Source organism: Corvus kubaryi, unplaced genomic scaffold (assembly GCF_017639235.1).
Source record: "Corvus kubaryi isolate FWS band 111438036 unplaced genomic scaffold, C.kubaryi_AGA036_p1.0 37391, whole genome shotgun sequence".
Lineage (NCBI taxonomy): Eukaryota > Metazoa > Chordata > Aves > Passeriformes > Corvidae > Corvus > Corvus kubaryi.
In genome coordinates this window covers 57,106-76,970 of record NW_024581130.1, presented here as the reverse complement: position 1 = coordinate 76,970, position 19,865 = coordinate 57,106, and the positions used below count along the sequence as shown (strand labels likewise).

Below are 19,865 nucleotides of genomic sequence, written 5' to 3'. Positions count from 1 at the left end.
CATTTGATCATAAGATAATTTTTATAATCAGTCACAGAGCCTGTCTTTCAGGTTAAAGTAGCTCTTTTCTTCTGTTTAGCCTATACTTTCTCATATTTAATCTAGGTGTGGATACTATGGAAATCTCGTACAGAAAGTGAAAAAAAAAACCAAACCAACCAATTTGAAATATTTTCATGGAATGAAAAGTATTTTTTCACTCGTAGGAGTCTCACTTGGGAACTTTGAAATGAATACTAGAAATGTGAGCCATATCTCAAGCAGAACAGAAACACAAAATGACAACTCTTATGATTACCATCTCAACACTATTCCCCAGGACCGAAGGAATAAATAATTAAAATTTTATTAAGAAGCAATGACAAAGCTCTCTTCCTCGCTTTATCCATCAACAGCACATAGTGTACTACCTTGAAGCATTCACTTTTGCCAGCTCTAGCGTAATCTAAATCAAGTAACATCTGTAGAATAACGTCTTCTCACTAATATGTTAAGAATCATTCAATAAGGACAGAATTCCTTACAAAATGCATGCGCGTATTCTTTGCCTCCAGAAAACTTGAGCTGTTTAACAGCAGAAGTGATGATATTAACCTGGCAAATACACCAGGTTATGGTAAAATGGGAATTTTCATCACCTTGTGTGTCTCTGCATTGACATAAAGGCATTTGACATAATAGGCAGGATGGAATTGGCCTGTCTGGACTCATACCATTGGAATATGCTTGTCTTCATCCCTTTTTAATCAACTGGCACATGTTTCCTTAGCTGCTGCTCAGTACCATAGAGAATGCAGTTAGAAGATTCCGCTGTATATACCTTAGATCTGTTTTTTTGTTTGACAGCGTCTGAGTTGGAAAAGCAGATTTAGTATCTCTATTTTTATATGGTTAAACTTCTAAAGATTTGGAAAAGAATGACTTACAAGAAGCTAAATTAGGGTAATTGTTTGGAAAGTTTGCAGAGCTGAATGTACTGTTTGGCTCCCAGAGTTCAACCGGCCCTCCACAGTCAGCTGAAAAACAAAACATTTAAGAACGTAATTAACTTACTGTCTTACTTTTTCAATCTGAGGTAACAATGATAATTTTTAAAAGTCATTTTCATGATTATTGGTCTGTAAGCTGTGCACATGACAGAAATATGAAGACAAGAATGTGACACAGTCATCTGCCTCATTTACTAGTACAGTATTAAAAAAGCTAGAAAATGTCAAGAGAGGCCCCTGAATTTAAGTAATTTATGCACTTTGCTTGTATGCTTTTCTTGTTACCTGATCAATCTTAGAATTAAAGAATCATTAAGGTTGGAAAAGACCTCTGAGAACATTGAGTCCAACCTTTGACTGATCAACAAGACCTTGTCAACCTTGTCAACTAGACCATACACTGAGTGGCAGGTTCAGCTGTTTCCTGAACTCCTCCAGGGACATTGACTCCACCACCTCCCTGGGTAGCCCCTTCCAATGCCTGACCACCCTTTTGGTTGAGAAATTATTCTTTCAGCATCAGCAGAGATAATCAAATCTAAAGCTCTTTTTGTCATCTAGCAAGTAAACTTACAGCAAAAGCCCCCAACCCCCTCATACCATTATTTTGTTTTCATCAGGACCCCAAAAACTTTTACAGCTAAACACTGTTGGTTGTTAAAACAGTCATTTGCTTTTTCCTTAAAACAACTATTCTAGTAGGAAATACCTTTGTCATAAAGATGTATATGTACTTATAGGCAAAAATTGATAAAATTTCTGTAAAAGCAAATATTGTGGATATGTCTACACACATATACATGCACTCACACACATGGACACAGCTAACTGTACTTTATATATTCAATATTCTATTTCAATATATAATTTTGATGGTGGTTTACATCCAAATATGTCAGTTTCATGTTCAAAACCTTTACTTGATATTGAGAAATACTATTTATTTTTATTTTAGCCATCAGAATTGTTGAATGAACCATCAGAATGAACTTTGGTGTTTTCCCACTTTTGTTGCTCACAATTACTTTATTGAAAAATGAACAATGCTCCTCCACTTGCTTCAGGAAATAGTAGTTAAAGCAAAACAGATTTACCTGCCTTTTTTTGTTTTGGTTTTGTTTTATTCTTTGAATTAAAATTGATATTTTTCTTAACTAGCAGACTTTGGCTAACATTTTAATGTCTCCTCCACACCCCTTTTGGCTCAAATTTTGCATGCCATGACATCTAACAGTATCTCACACTCTGAGCCCTTTGGTTGGGGACTGCATAGTCTACAAGTCCTACCAAGTCTGACCATTGAATCCCACTGGGAGAAAGCTCAAAAAAAAAAAAACAAACCAAAAAAAAACCCCAAGAAAAACTGGAATTTCCTCACAACAGCCATCTTCTAGAATTTTCAATTTCACCAATCCCTCCTGGAAAGAAAAGCCAAATTCTCGGAAAGAAAGAGGAACTGTTAACATTCCCACCCCGACTAATAAGTATGTTATGTTACAGCCATATGGGTCACAAGGAAGATTATTTGCTCTATAAATACCATGAACAACAGATAAAGACGATGTTGCCTTTTTTTAATGGAACATCACGGCATATGAAATCTGATCTAGTGTTGACTACATGTAAGGCACACTAGTAGTGATCTTTGTCTTGCATGGAGAAATGAGAGAAGAAATTGAATTCACTCATGTCTTGAAAAAATGTAAAAATTTCCAGTGATCTTGAAACACAAATTCATATGGAGTTATTGATACACCTGTTACTCATTAGAGAACCAAATATTAATCTCTACCAACAATCTTGGTTGAGCACAACAGATGATTTTCTCAACGCTTTAGAAATTATATATGACCTATGCATAAATAAATTCCTCTGTGCTTTGGCCAAAACTTCAGTTTATATTGACATACACATCTTAAGTGTGGAATCTACACTGTCATTTACACACCATTGTTTGTGTTAAAAGACAGGTTATTAACACAAAGATGAAAGCAATCTTAGATTTGTTTTAGATGAAAGTGTAATCTGACAGTCTTGTGCAAAGGACAAAAGCAAATCCTGCTTCCCTATGCCACCATCAAAAATATTCTTTTTTACGTTTCAAGGAACTCTTGTGGCACTGTGAATGATGCCAGTGACTTGTACTGAAGCTCTAATTCTAGTAAAAGAAATTGACTCAGTTCAAATTCTTTTGTGTCTCGTTTGTGGACATGACATTTGTAGTGAAACCATTAGTGTTAGTAAGCTTGTACACATTCATCAAAGTAATTTCATACTTCTTTGAAGATGATTGAAAGCATTTGCTTTTTTTTCATCAGGTTACAGATAGGATGTAGTAGTATGTCCCAACAAAGTTATGAAAACAAGCTATTTTTTTGCCAGCAACAGCTTGGACTGTCCTTTTGTATCATGGATCTCTTTAAACTCATTCATAAGGAGTTATAAGCCATATTAACATGTCCTTTTCTTGAATATTAAAATTTTATCAGCATATTTTGGGTAAAGATCTATAATTTGATATTCCTTTGGTGTTTTTCAGAATCATTCAGGTACTATTTACCGCAGGGCTGTTCTACCCCTGATCATTAGACTGGTGCTAACTTGTGAGGTGTGTTTACCCACAGCACCTGAAGGATTGATGGAGGGGGCAGACATCAGCATCTCTCCACAAAATTACTTCAATAAAAACTGCAAATAAATTCCAAAACTCATTTTGGGAAATTATGACTGAAGTTACTGCTGCTATTAAAATTTAATTTTGCTGACAGACACACCTTGTTGAACTTTACCTCACTGTGTCTCATGATGGAGCTCTAAAACTGCATTTTGCTCTTATATTTAGAAGGTTTTGTTTTCTTACCTGTCCTGTTGCAGTAGATTTGGAGGTGACAGATTTGAGAGAACGACAATATTATTATACAGTGTTTCAACGTGAATAAAACGCAAACAGTCTTACTATTATTTTAATTTTAGGCCATTTTTATTTACTAAATGCTGTCAAGAGAGCAACCAGCTGTGCTTCAAAAGGCACAGTAAATCTAATAAGAGGCAATCCTGGAACATGCTCAGTGTTTGTTTTAATGATTTGAAGCCATGTGTGGATAGGTCTTTTGTAAAAATTCTTTTTCCCAAAATTTCATCCTCTTTCAGAATGAATTACAAAGCAAGCCCCATGAGATATTTTAATGATTTTTCCACAAGCTTTATTTATATATGTATTGGTTTTTGCTTTGAATGTGCTCGGACTTGTTTAACATCGTATACAATCTTTCTTCTCTCTTATAAAAGTCATCCAGATTTGTAAGGATGGTCACAGGTACTTTCTCTATTTTTCTCTGTGAGATTTTCCTGGCTAGCTCTGTGAAACTGGAATGTTTTGAGGAAGCTTAAACCTATGTACTTTCCTCTAAAATGCTCTGCAGCTGGAAGGGTCTGGATCAAGTTGTACAATGTGTCTGGAGAGGCATGGAACTGGATCTTAGTATGTTACTCTGAAGATAACTCTATAATTCTGAAGAGAGGTTTTTATAAAATTGAGGCTGAAAATTCTGATCCACTGATACACAAATACAGTAATAGGAAATCAACAGTGATTTAGTGTTTACTTACTAGGAACTAAAGGCGTGGTAGCAACAGTTGGCCTCACAGTTGGCTCTACATAATTATTTTCATTACACTTTCCCTTTGTCAGGCCAATGTCATCCACGGCAATATCACTGGGACCACTCCTTTTAAAGGCATCGAAAATAACCTGAATTCAGGGGAAAAAAATAGAATTTTATGATTTAATGAACGTTTTTCAGCTTCCTGCACTGTGTCATTCTGTCTTTTCTTGAATGCTGTTATTTCCACTGTAAGCTACACTGGTGCTACACTCAGGGGAAAGCATCAGGGATGAGACAGAATTCCTCACAAAACAAAGCAGCACTATGCAAACTGAGTGGATCATTCTAAGGAATGTAGTACCTTCTTCATTTAAATGATGAACATTATTTAAAAATAGTCAATACCTTTCCTTTTTATATATAAATCCATGTAATTTTCAAAACAATTCTGCATTGCTCATCAGGCCAAACTTCTCCTGAATTAATGTCATGAAAAACTGAAATTAACCTCGTTTGTTCTGTACTGTTCTTTAATATCCACGTATTTAAAGCAATCCTGCAAACAAGGAATTCGTGCTGGTGAAATACATATAGCAATCTTCTTGAGATCATATGTGGTTACATATTTTGGGGAGGTTATGACCACATATTTTCTGGAAATCTGATGCAGCCAGGTCACGGATGCATTTATTTCCTTAGATGTTAAATGCATCTTTCTGGCAGTGCTTGCCAGAAATCAATCAAAACTACTGTAGCAGGACAAACCATCCCAAATACCTATAAAATGAAATTGTTTTCAAAAGAGATGTGTTGAAAGAATTGTCTGGAATAAATCTCCTCCTGTTGTTTACAGATAAGTCAGGTCAGTTGTTAACCATGTGGTGTCAAAATCACTTCCATCTGCAACATACTTTCAGTGGATTAATCTGTAAGTAATTAGTGAAAACACTGATTCACAATCTGAAGCAATTTAAATTTAAGTCTTCTAATGGCTCAGTGCTTCACGTCAGTATTGAGATTTTATATTCCACAGCAGATTTTGATAGGCTTTGAAAACTCTTGTTTTGTGGAAAGCTCTCATTATAACATTCATTGTTCCTTGACAATGATCAGGTTTTCTGTTTTCTGCAATACAAAAATCTTTAAATCCCAGAGTAAGGAAAAGGGGATGCGAGAATTCAAATGGGGATTCCAGTCTTCTGCATGCTAATACTTATTTGATGGCACGCATTGTTAAATGATACTAAGTATCTTTGAAGCTGTGCAACTTTGGGTTCATTACACAGAAAACTCTGATATCAATTTAGCTAAAATAAAAAAAAAAAAAAGAGGCAGTTCAACAAACCTTAAAATCAGATGTTTCATTTAAAGTTACTTGTCCATAATTCCAGTTGTTTCCATAGTTTCCTTCTTTCTCAAAAATGATGTTTTCCTGACCATGCTCATCACCTATGCTAACTCTTAAACGGTAAACATTATCACCATACATGAAATACCTAGAGGGGGAAAAGCATTTGGGTATTATTAAAACGAAGTCAAATTCCATTAAAAAATTACAATGGTTTATCAAATCAGGATTAATTTGACACAAGCATGAAAATAAAATTAATTGCATGTTTGGATTACACCTGGAATTGTAGAGGCCTAGTTAAGCTTCATGACAAAAAACATTTCAGGGATTCGTAATATTATTTTTGTTCAGAAATGAATATTGGATGAAGGGTGAAAAAGAAAAAACATTAAAGTTAACTGTAAGAGTCAAAGTTATAAAGGAGTTGAACTTCACGCCTGGAGTTGGGAATGATCATGGAAATCCAAACAGAACCAGGCTGGTGTTGCTGGCACGCTGAGTGGGATTAATATTTTATCTGAAAGAAAGCTCTTTAGGTATTTTCTTTAAAAAAGTATAGGTTTAGGAACGATGTAACAATACCAAAAGCTTAGACAATACATATCTGAAGGGACCAAAGGCAAACTCAGAATCCGGACTCGCTCTTCTACGAATCCAAGTCCGATGGGTGTTGAAATATAAAATCCTACAAGATAATGAGCACACTTTAGCCAGGACAGAAGAACTTTCTTTTTTCTTTTTTACTTATTGAATTAGAGTGTTTACATTAAAAATAACATCAAGCACGGATAGTGTTGCATGATTTGGAAGATTCCTGACACAGTAAATGTGAATGATTATCCCAAGATGTATTCATCACTCAATGACATATTAAATTGAGCTTTTAAGCTTCTTGGATACTCCTCAGAACTAGATAAGCAATGGGAAACCAGTCCTGTTCAAGTCAGTGGGAAACCTGCCTTAAATGTAGTGAAGGCAGCAATTCTACTGGGTTTATAAAAATGTCTTCCTGCTTGATATTGCTTGTGATTTTGCAGGAGAATTTCCTGACAGTTTTATAACTTGCATCCGTATGACAATAGGAAATATGGATTGCGTGTTGAGAGGGTGACAGAATGACTATGTGAATATTTTATAGCAAGGTGAAGCATTATAAAAAACCAAAAACTTCCTTTATTTGTGAAAATGAGTTTGTAGCTCTTTCTGAGATAATTTGTTGCAGCTGGGAATTTGGACCACTTGTTGCCATATGAGGCCAGGCCACAGAAGCACTGGATTTGTCATAAGAAATGCAAACTTAGGCAGATTTAAAATAAAAATCTTGCTTTATTCAAATCATGTGTGTAATCTCATATTTTCTTCTATCTATCTAATGCATTTATATGCAAATATTATATTAATAGAATTTTCAAATGAATATAATTATGTAATTTAAATTATAGATACTGTATTCTGTTATTTACACTTCCAGATTATCTAGGTTTTTTTAATGTGGGAGGCTAAAATACCTGAAAATTAGTCTGAAATCTGAACCAGGACTTTAATTTCATCTGTTGACTTAGAGAGCATGCATTAAAATATAAATGGTGTCTAACTTAAAGGAAAAAGTTCTTCATATAATCAAAGGGACAGTTCTTGATCTTTGTTTCATCAATTCTCTGAGCATTCAGAATCAATTTTTGAATGTGTATTAAATTCTTTACTTTTCGAGAGAAGAAAATCAAAAATAGAGTTTCACTGAATGTAATAGCCTGATATTAATGATGTGATTCACATTTTTACACAAAACACAGGTCACAGAAATTTAAATATGCAACACAATAGTAACATTACATATAGGAACATTACATATGTCAGCTTAGACTTGGCACAGGGAAATAGAGAACACCCAAAACAGATTAGTATTTTCAAGAGAAAAAAATCATTGTCAAGTGTTTTATTAAACAAATTTTACATTCTTTCATCCGATTTGCATTCTGGGAGCCAAGTGGGAAGACAAAACAGTGTTCTGGAGATTGTTTAGAAAATGTGCATTTACTCAGAGAGGGGTGAATAATTTCTATCTGATAAAGTGCAGAATACTATTTTTCGTTTCCCAGGAGTAACTTCTTTCTGAATAATTTGCAATTTTCCCAGTTATTTTTCACCGAATAAGCTTTATGTAAGTCTTGCATAGAATACATATAAGCATTGCAAAATCCAATTTATGTTTTACTCGGTTTTAGATGGACTGATAAATCAACTGAGAGAGTGATTGTTTGGTTTTATTGTTGAAAAGGTAAAAAATGTATGGAGTCTTATTCTGGGATAAGGATTCATGATACACTCAAAATCCAATTCCTATCAGTATTGTCTCTTTAAATAAATTCCTCTTTTGATATGACCACTCTTCCAATTAAGTTATTTAACTGTAACAGTTACTGGAGTGTTTGTGTGTTTGGCACAGTTGGTGTGTTTGCTGTGCAGTAATTGGGGACACAGATGCACCCTGTAAACTGCAGGTCAAATTTTTAAAATCAAAATTATTTTGTGACAACCATGAGGATGTCAGCAGTAGAGAGGGATGAAATAGAAGTGATTTGCCTAATATGCAATTTTATCTTTTTCCCTCAACATGCAGGTTTTTGACCTATAACATTTTTGCATAATAGGAATTCCTTTCTCACATAAGGCACTTTAATGTAATAATAGCATTGAAAATTTTCAGAACCTGAAACTTTTATCATTTTACTTATTTCTTTATTTCTTCTTTTAGTTTTGGTATGCTTCCACAAGATGGCAATCAGTAACATAAAACATTTTGTCTGGTAGTCCTGACTCATTTTTATGGCAGAATAAAATGACATCCTGGTAATACCACTATGAAGAACTCATTATGCTGTGATATAAGCTAAATCAAGTTTTTCCTTTAATCTTCAAGTCACTTTTTTTGGTCTTACCTGACACGTTGCCAAATGTATGATCAAATTCAGGACCACTCATCAAGGGAAAAGTAGGACCCTGAACTCTGTCCCAGTCTGAATCATCATCTAAATCTTGTATCCAGAAACAAAAGCCGTCTTCAAAAGTGCAATTGATTTTCTCATAATCTGTGAATAAGAACTTCTAGTAAATAAAAGGTGACAGAGGTATTTTTTCAGAATTATACAAGAATGAATGATGAACGATGTAAATTTTTAAATATGTTTGTAAACCAACCCACAGTGACTCAATTTCATCTTTATGCAATGTAACAGAATTACTCAAATAAATGTGTTGTTTGTACTTGTTAACAAAACACTATTTTTGAAGAGTGGCCCTACATATTCTCTCACTCTTTCACTAACCTTTTTTTCTGATCCTTCTTTTCCTCTTTGCCAAGGCCTGGATTGCTCCAGAAGAAAGGGCTCACCATTAGAGCCCAGTGCTCCACCCCCCTGGGTTGCCCCTTTCTTTCTTCTCATTTGCTCCTTCTTTGCTCACGTCTTTTCTGCAGCATCCTCATCACTTTTGTTCTCATGTTTCAGTGTCCATGGTGCCTTGAAATGCACATCTGTCAGAGCTTCCACATGACAAGAGCTTGCTGGCCCTCTGGATGGTTTCTGCAGCATATTCCATCCCAGCCACATTCCCTGTTCACCTCCTGCTCCAAATTTAGCGGCTCAAGAAGCCTTCATTTATCCAATCAACAAAGCATGAGTCATATTGATGGATTTTGTTGTCACTGTAGATTTACTGCATCCAGACTTTTCCTAATGCCATTTTACTGAAGCAGGTGTTTTCCTGAATGGTATTTGTAACTGTTGTTCTGAATGTTTATTTATAAAGATATTGTGGTCAATGATTTCATAGTATCCATTAGTGAACAGACTGGCTGAGAGGAATCTGATGGAAGTATGGACACAGTCTTATATACACAGATGAGCTTTGTTAGACATCACCCTACTGCTAGACACAGGCCTGTAAACCTGTGAATGGCCTTATTGAAATAATTTATTTGATATTTAAAACAGTATGAAATTTTTCAAAGTGAAACTAGTTAGTAGACTGAGGCCAGAAAATGCTGCTTCCCTTTCCACTTCCATTTTCTCAAACTGAAAATATAGATTCACCAAACTTTTGGGATAAAAAACAAACACACACACACACAGACACACACACAGAACACTTACTGTTTAGTTCACTTGCATTAAATGCAGTGTATGTTGCATTAAAGCCATTATAATTCTCTGAATAATCGGACATAAACTGTGCTGTAGCCTCATGGGAAAAAATGTAAATTGTTTCAAGACTTTTCCCTGACAGAGAAGCTGAAAACAAATAAGAAAACATATAGTCAGAGAGAAAACAATCCCATGCAGATTAAAATTTCCAGTGTTGTCACAAAAGCACAGTGGATTAATTTATTGAGTCTTAGGGAATGCTTTCCCTGTTGTATTGTGATCCTAACCCCTGAAGCATTTAGCTGTTTGGCTGACATATAAATATTCTGCATATTCCATCTCTCATATCCATCAATATGGATATCAGCTAGTCTTTTAAAGTTTCCCATTCCCATTCTCTACCTGCTTCCAAAAACAAGGATAAAAAATAATATATCTTTCTGACTTCTCTCTCTATATTCTATCTTCAGTAGATGTTTTCCACCTCTGATGGAATTCAGCCGAATTGACTGAGTCTTGTGAAAAATGGGTACAATCCCCGTTTTCAGAGTAGAATGTAGAGACAGAGATAAGGTATCATCAGTATGTCAGGATCTGAGGAAAGCAATGCCATACTTGTAATGATTTTCAGTGAGTTTGGTAGCACTTCTCACAGTTCAGTTTAGATGCTTTAGTTTTATGTTACTGTGTGTGATATTACAGGAACTTCTGACAATATATTTCCAATGAAACATGGACATCACAAGACCATGAGGCTGATGAAGTTATCAAGATCATTCAAATAAGATCTTAAAAAACAAGTAGAATTTCTTAATGTATAAGAGATGCATTTATCTCATCAAATTTAAGGGCAGACAGGTATATTAAGATTAATTGTCTAACAGGGCAACTTTACACAGATCCAGTCTTTCTCTTAAATGTATACATACAACTTTTTATACCTCAAAATACTTATTTTACCACTTAGATTCTATTAATGGAAAAGTATTATTAGTTGAAAAATAAACTTACCTCTTAAAACCTTGTTTTGTCCTAATCCTTCAAAAATGCTCAATGTGTCTGAATACGGTTGTGTTTCAAAAGAAGTGAAGTTCAGTTTAATGGACAACCCTTGAGGCACTCTAAGGCAACAAGACAAAAATAAACTCAAAACTGAAAATCTATTCTTTGACTGTAGTTAACTCATTGAAGTCAATGAGTGCTTGAATGATGTTAAGTTCAGAAGCAACATGAAATTATATTAATCAAGGTTATTAATTAAGATGACCTATTTGTCTAAATTTTAGCTTGTAAAATTGCCAAAGGAATTGGGCATAAACCTTTTGTAACAGTGCACGTACACCTTTACTCACCAGAGTTAAGTATATTCTAGAAACTGAATGTTCTGAACTCTAGAATGTGATTATCAGCTCTACAATGGGTTTTTCGTATGGTTCTGGTTGGGTTTTTTTGTCCTCTGCATCTCATTGAATTGCAATCACTTTTTCATACATGTTACTCTTAGATATCATCTCACTGCTCAGGTAGACTTCCCAAGGCCAGAGGAAGAGTATCAAGATACCAATATGAAGAGCAAGATATCAAAATCTCTCTCCTGTAAGTCCAAAATACTGTCTCTCATGACAAAACCAGGATTTGCATGCAGATTTGATGATCTCAAACCCACATATTGAGAAATTGTTATAAATCCCAAATACAGAAAGTTCAATGACAAAACTCACTTGAAGCAAAATGTAAAAAAATCTTGGCTTTATTTTGCTACAGTTATGCTCTTTGAGTAATCTGTATTTAATTTGTTCTCCCATTTGCTTTCCACTACACATATATGGTAGTCTAAATTCTAAAACACTTTTATGACTATCATCTTAGCTACCACTATTTGCTTTTTTCTGAAATTGAGAGACTCAATGGAAACAGGCTTTCAACAGCAATCTGCTGCTGCTTATCAGTAATGATTAGTAGAGAAGTGTGGAGTAAATAATTAAAAATTTTTGCATTTTTAAATTGTTGTTGTGGTTTCTGTTGTTTCATATTTCACCAGAGGGAAGAAATAGCCTTGTTTAGAAAAGAGTAGAACATAGAGTTGAAAGTTTCAGGAAGCTAAACTTTCAGGGAAATATTGAGCATACAGCTGTTTTAAAAGGACAGGAGATTGGATCTTCATTTGGAGTTAAATGGGGTGAAAATGTAAAAGCTCTTCCTAAAGGTAACGGGGAAATATATCTATACAAAGGCAGACACAAGAAAAATCCAGTCTCGGATGTATTATAGGTTGCCTTTTAACACATTTTTATAGGGATAATAAAGACCATGGGTTACTGGAAAACCTAAAATGTTCCCTCATAGAAACAACTCTATTTGAAAGAAAGACAAAATTTGAGTGCCACTTAGAATTTGTTAGGCCTTTATTCTCACCGTTGCCAGATTATTTTTAAAGCAGATTAAGTGGAAAATAAATTCAAATGGTTGTTTTCGTTATTGTTCAGTCTGCAATTACACATATCTGCATAACATCTACTGTATTATTTGCAATTGCTCATGATTCTTTCCAAAATGAAGCTTTTATTAGCTACGTACCTGGTATAGATATCTACCTAATACAATGCTGCTTGCAGCTATAGCAGCACTTGGAGCAATGTTAACAGTTTAGAAGGAAGGAGGGCCCTTGGGCCATGTTTATTTACTGTGCTCAAATTCTGCAACACCGTGAAGTGAGAAACAAGGCAGACATATTCTGAAGGACAAAATCTTGTTCTTTTCCTGGGACACACCCGTATTTTAAAGCCAGGTGTTGCCAGTGATTATTGGTGAACAGTACTGCTGAAGATGAGAAGGAAAAAATGTACTAAACAGAAGGAAAATCAGGACTTCAAGGTAAAGATGAAAGTTCTGAACAAAATCAAAGCCTAGCATTTTCAAAGGAGGCTTTGGAATGAGAAGTCCAAACCTTTTCCAATTTTAAAGGCAATTTCTTAATCTCCTTTGAAATCTCCCGCCAAATTAATACTTCTCAGAATCCAAGAACAGCCATTATTACAAAACCATAATAAGACTTACTGCCTTTCAAAGCAGTAACTTCTGAATTGGCAGTCATAGGAAGGATTTTTAGGACTAACTTGTGAACAAATAATTTTTTTTTAGATATATACTTTAGGATGAGATTTTTTTCATATAGTGTGGCTGTCTTTTTTCTCCCTGGCCTATGAAGTGGACCTAGAGTGTCAAAATCAAACAGCTTTCCCTGTCTGTAGGTATATATCTGCGATAAAAAAATTCCACTTCTTGTGCCTAAGGCTTAAAAGGCATTTGGTGCTATTATATCAAAAGCTAACTATGCAATTCTTTACCATATTCCTAAATTACATAAAACATGGGTACTCTTAACTCCCAGATGAAACCAGATGATGACAAAGGAATTCTTGAAAATCCCTTCTGTTAAGTAAGAGTTACGTCATATAAAAGCATTACCTGAAGACTACTATTTAATGCAATACTTTGAAAAAAAATCTTGCAATTACTTTACATGATTTATTTTGAGTTTACACATCTGTTCCTCTGGATGCATATTACACAGAAGATTTCTCAAAATCATACCTAAGAACTTATGTAAGTGGGGAAATTATTGATATAATTATGGAGCCTATGCATGAAGGTTTTTAAAGAGAAGTTACATAAATACGAGGGAGAAAATGGTATTACATATTTTCTATGCTGGAATGTTTGGGAATAAAAGCAAATGGCATAAGACTATTGTGGAGGAAACAAGATCACTACATAATCAAAAAAACATTAGGTACAAAATTATTGGAAAATGGCTTACACTATTATCCATTGGCAAAAAATATTTTCATTATATGGCTTTGGATAATTCATAGAGTGAAAAAATCCAGAGGAACCAGTCAACATGAATTTTCCATCACAAACTGCAGCTGTAAAGATATAATGAAGAACATTTGTCAGAATGACATTTGTAAAACAGAATCAGAGCCAAAATGAGGGTGACCCTGGATACTGGTTTACATGGATTACCTTGGAATTGCTTTGTAAGCAACAGTAGGAAGACCGAGTAAAATACACTATCAACTTATTCCCATTTCTAATTCTTATCAATATTTGATCTCAAAATACTGTATGAGAAGAAAAACAGTACAGAAATTTCACTTTTAAATTAGATACAATGCAACAAATCCAAACTAGTCTAAACCAATTCAAATAATTCAAATCCAACAACTGGTTTTAGTTAATCCAATTATTTCTTTCATTTTATTCTATACTTTTATAAGGAGACAGGATCTTACCTTACCAGTTCTTACCTATAGCTACTTTAAATCAGAAAACTGTGTTTGTACTACCAGAGACAATTTGATATCATGTGAATAAAAGCAAAAAGGGATATGGTTGACTACAGTTATCTCTACTTTTATGAGCTTCCTTGTTTGTCGCCTTATATATTACTGGGTACTCGAAGAGATAAGTGGATCTCCCAAGTTTCCTGCCAGCTATTGAATTCATTCAGCTGAGGTAAATGTCATCCATCATCATCTATTTTTTCAAAGGCCTTTTATTATTTTTATTTCCTTGGTGCTGCTATTCCATTCTATGAAAGTTCTTCACTTTAAAAACCAGTTACTTAGGAGAAAAAAAGGTATTTTTATGCCTTAGTAAGTTTGGAAATGATAATTCATGTAGAGTTATTTTATTTCAGCAGTCACTGAAGAACTGCTGAAGCTTTTGCTGCATCTCTTGAACATTGTGTTAGGAATCTGTCTAATGATGTTTCTTCTTCAGTTTTTCAAAAAGTATCATAGACTTTCACATAAGTATAAAATCAGTAACACATGATTATCAGGAGAGCTAAGGACAAGTTCATCAATTTGAGGTAGATGATCAGAAATTAGATAGAGCTTTTCATTAATTTCAGAAATGAAATCATACCTATAATGACTGTCCCAATTACGAATAACGAATCATATTGAAAATTAAATGGGAATCTTATTGAGCACAGCCCTCCTCTGGGAAATTACATATATAAAAGAATAAATTGGGGCTCCTTGTGTGTTCATTTTATAAGTGTAAAATTCTTTCTGCCTACCACTGTAGCAAACACAAAATAAAAATAAAGCTTTGTTTCAGTCAGCCATACACCATTAGTAAAGACTGTGCAGGATGAACATTGCCAACATGCCTAATGCTTGAGCTGAAATAGAAACATATTCCTTTTTGCAATCTTTGAGAGGAAAACGGAACAGATAAGTTTTTAAATACATAGAGAAAAAAGGTCCATGAATGATAGTTTTTATTCTATATTAGCATTAGAGCTGGGTATTGATGTAGAAGTACTTTTTCTCACCACTTTAATTCATGTGTTTCCTGTGCTTGCCAATGAGAAGAAAATTGGTGTGAGAAGAAGGAAAGTGCCCAGCTTGTTATCAATGAAGATTACAAAAAAGTGGTGCTGTTTACAAGTAAGACATAATCTGATCTAAAAGGAATCTTATAGGATGGACAAAAATACAAAAGATAAGCATACTGTTCTAATAAAATCAATGGCAAGTGTTGGCTATTCATTTCTGTTAGAATCCCAGAATGGGTTGAGTTGGAAGGAACCACAGTGGATCATCTGGTCCCACCTCCCTGCTCAAGCAGGGTCATCCCAGAGCACATTGTGTCCAGAAACTTCTGGAATATCACCAGTGAGGGACTCCACATTGTCTCTAGGCAATCTGTTCCAGTGCTTGGTCACTGCACAGTGAAGAAGTTCTTTCTCATGTTCAGGTGGAACTTCCTGGACATCCGTTTCTCCCATTGCCTCTTGTGCCATTGTTGGGCACCACCGAGCAGAGCCTGGTCCATGCTCTGATCCCTCCATGACAGACATGGATGAGGTCCCCTCTCACTCATCTCTTCTCCAGGCTGAACAGGCCCAGCTCCCTCATCCTTTCCTCATAAGAGAGATGCTCCAGTCCCCTATTATTATGATTGTTCTTATCTTCTTATTGTTTCCTTTTACTTGTTCCTTATCTCTTAAGAGACAGTGAGTAAATTGAAACAGTACAGGAAGACTCTGGAAAAGGTCCTTAGGCAGGTCATCCACAGCCTAGCAATAGTCAGTGCTTAGTGCATCAGGAATGAGCAGGAAGAGAGCAGGGACTGGTCCTATTTCCCTAGAGAACCTCCCACTGCTTCCTCCTTGCAGGGAGAAGGCAGCTGTGGTCAAAGATGGGCAGGGTCACGGAATTCATTACATTTGGCCTCTTCCTGGAGCCCAAAGAAAAGCTGCAGTTGTTCTAAGGAGACAGGAGACATCCTTTGTAGGAACCACTTCCACTGCTTCCCCAACATGCCTCTTGCTGTCCATTTCTATTTACTAATGTTCCATATGTGGGACATTATGAGGGCTTCAACCTGTTAGCCTTGAACTTGAGGGAGAAGCTCCCCAAACTGATCAAATCAAGCCCACATACTTCACTTGATAGGACCTTTCTCTGCCAAGTGCAGTTCATTACTTTGTGATTAATCTCTCTCAGTGCTGTAGTGATGCTGTGAGGTGGTTAATCACAAAATGATAGTCTAGACATATAATAACTGCAAAGAGTCTGCAGAAACCCCTCCTGGGATCAGCCTCCGGTCTCCCTTTCCGTACCCCTATGAGCTACACGGCTGCTTTACAGCAATGCCAGTCATTATTAGTTTCTGCTGTTCAGACTTCACATTTCTCTAGAGACCCTTTCACTGAAATTGCTAGCTGTACTTTTGTGAAGCCTTTTGTTACTGCACTGCATTGCAGAGCCAGAGAGAAACATTTCAAGATAATTTTAATCAGTAACACAAGAAAATAAAAGGTCTTCGATTTCCTGAATCTCTTCTGAGAATCTGAGATTTTTACTGAATTCTCTCTAATGCAGGAAAGAGATTACTAAAATTCACTTTTTAATCCTATATTTTTAAACCACTGACATATTATGAAATCAGAAATACTAGAGGGAATAACAATCAAGATGAAAAACAAACCAAGTGTTTTGAAGGACAGCAACTCTTTTGTACGCAAGAGCACTTGTAGCATGAATTATGAGTTGGTCATAAATCTCAATGTGAAGCTCTGAAGAATTTCTGAAAATCTATACAATTTTAGCTTTCATATAACCATATTAAGTTTCTCTAGGAATGGAACAAAAGTGAAGAATTAGAGGTGGAAAAATTGGCAGGTATCCCAAATGTGCATCCAGGTTCTTACCCGTCATTCCACTGTTTTTGTAAAATCTGCTAAGATACTCAAATACATAAAATTAGAGAAGGTCCGAGGTTTTGGATAGAAAAGACTGAAAATGTAACATAAGAGACATGGATCAACAATTTGTCCTTCAGCCAGAACTGTACTTCTGGAAGGTTAGGAGCCAAAATTGCTGCACTAATGGTAACTGACCAAACTGCTTGGAAATACCAGGCATCAGTGAACAGGGCTAAATCATCCAGCTCTCCGAAGTGGACTGTAACTACAGCTGGTTTCCCTACAACACTGTCTGTTTTTTTTCCTCTTGTCCTGTCACTGGTTGCCTGGGAGAAGAGCCCGACCCTACCTGGCTCCACCCTCCCGTCAGGGAGTTGTAGAGATTGATAAGATTCCCCTTGAGCCTCCTTTTCTCCAGGCTGAGCCCTCCCAGCTCCCACAGCCTATCCTCACATGACTTGTTCTCCAGCTTCATTGCCCTTCTCTGGACCCTCTCCAGCCCCTCAATGTCCTTCTTGTAGAGGGGGGCTCTGTAATGGACACAGTACTCAAAGATAAGAGAGAGGCAAATAACTCATTGCACTGCAGGTTAAAAACTCTTTGTGTTAAACACCAGTGGGGTTTCAGATCTACAGTTTCACAGAATCACAGGAGGGCTGAGATTGAATGGGACCCATGGAGGTCATCTGGTCTGAACATTGTTTGATGTCACTGATGCACTTCATAGTAAATTTCTTCATAGTAAATTTCTATATAATTTTGTCATTTACATAGTATTTATTTTATTAATATTTCTATAGTAAGAAACAAATTCTGGAATTTTATATTTAAATAGATTCTAATATTTAATTATTTGTTAAGTATATTCTTCATTAGTGAGAATTTGAAAGGAAATTGTTTCCTCTTGCAAGATAAAGATTATAAAAATCACTCTCATTATTTTTAGTAGAATTGATTTGGACTTCACTGTGCACTTTATTGCCCATAAACTATTTACAAACTACTGACAGTTTTAAGCATGTTTAAAAAAGACTGATTTACAGGGGTTTACATTCTTACCACATCGTTTTTCAGATTCGTCTGAACCATCTGGGCAGTTCAAGACTCCATCACAAAAGAAATCTTCACTAATGCAGGTTACACCATCAGCACAGAGTTCAGCAGGTGGCAAACACTCAGCTGGAATAATAAAGATGAGAGCAATAAGAGCACAGCAGTAATGCAGTCTCACTACAAAGGAAAATTGACTTACCTCTGGTTGCTTTACCACAAATCAAATCAACCACTCTATTGTGTTTTACAAAACTGCATTTTTAGAAGCCTGGAATGAAATATCACATACAAAAAAGATAAATTTGCCACAGAATGGAGAAATTTCCCAGAAGTGAAATATTTTTTGAAACTAAGCTTGAAGTAGGGCTGGAAGAAAATGTCTATGAATTCCTTTTTTTTTTCCTTTACACTAATAAACTACTTTATGCAATATAATAAATGACATTTTCCAATTTCTTATGTTCGAATAATGTGAGAAAACTGTACTTTGATTTAAATAACAGTGAAAAATCTCTGGGTTTAGGTAAATACAATTCAATTTTATTTCTTCAATTTTAACACATCAAGCTGTTGCACCTCGTCATGCTAAGGAATCTGATTTTTTGACCAGCATATCTTAAAAAACAAGAGCCTTTTAGACTAGATTTTGAAACACCAGAATTATTTGAAGCCATACTCTTGTTAGACTTACAAATTAAATGTATAAGTTAAGAGCAAATTTCTGCAAGAAGAAATGTTCATCTATTGCAAACAAACTCTTTTAGTCTTTAGAGGGTTTTGGTCTTAGACATCTGCAGAATTCAAGTAGGTCCTATTAAAGTGACTAGAAACCTGCAGCAAAAATAAGCTTTGGATAGCTAATAATTTCAAAATTCTTAAAGTTGCATTAAATTCTATAGAACTATTCACAGAGTTCCTTGTCTCTACTTCAACAAATTCTTACAGGAAAAGGTCAAAATTTCTGATGCAAGAAGGAAAAATAGTAATCTGTAAAATTTCGTTTTCTTTCTTTTTTTTTTTTCCATAGGGATGTTATTCTGTAATCAGATTAAGTACGTTATCATATTGTGTATCCCAGACTGACATAGGTGGGGATGTATAGCAGCATTTCAAAGTGCTTTGCAAAACACTCTCGGTGTTGGCAATGCAAACATTGCAAAGCCAAAAGATTTGCCATGTTGCATCCAGCTGGAAATTAAAATGAACCAAACATACTCCAGTCAAGTGTTGGAGGTGACACAGTGGCAGTGAATGAATTTCCACAGATGAGCAGAGACAAAACTGTGCGTTCGAGACCCAGAGCAAAACTTCCAACCAATAGCCCAGGAATAGGTTTTGCAGCAGCCCAACAGGCAAGGAAACATTGTTTACATACGACATGATCAGTTTTGGGTTTTTTCAACTCGGAAAACTAAACAGCACTGCCACCTCCTGGATTGAGAGAAATCAACTTTTCCTACTAAAACGTTCTGACTTCTCATTTAAATGGCAAATTAC

At 35.4% G+C, this 19,865-nt stretch overlaps 1 protein-coding gene across 1 annotated transcript in view; it reads right to left on the bottom strand.

Annotated features, from left to right (window-relative positions):
* The window catches only part of TMPRSS15 (transmembrane serine protease 15), a 51,114-nt gene that overhangs the window by 19,160 nt on the left and 12,089 nt on the right, over positions 1-19,865 (bottom strand). The window contains 9 exon segments of the mRNA XM_042037892.1: positions 927-1,016; positions 4,599-4,740; positions 5,940-6,090; positions 6,528-6,630; positions 8,885-9,034; positions 10,097-10,234; positions 11,099-11,208; positions 13,908-14,016; positions 18,375-18,494. Of these exon segments, the coding sequence (XP_041893826.1) occupies positions 927-1,016; positions 4,599-4,740; positions 5,940-6,090; positions 6,528-6,630; positions 8,885-9,034; positions 10,097-10,234; positions 11,099-11,208; positions 13,908-14,016; positions 18,375-18,494 (1,113 nt within the window).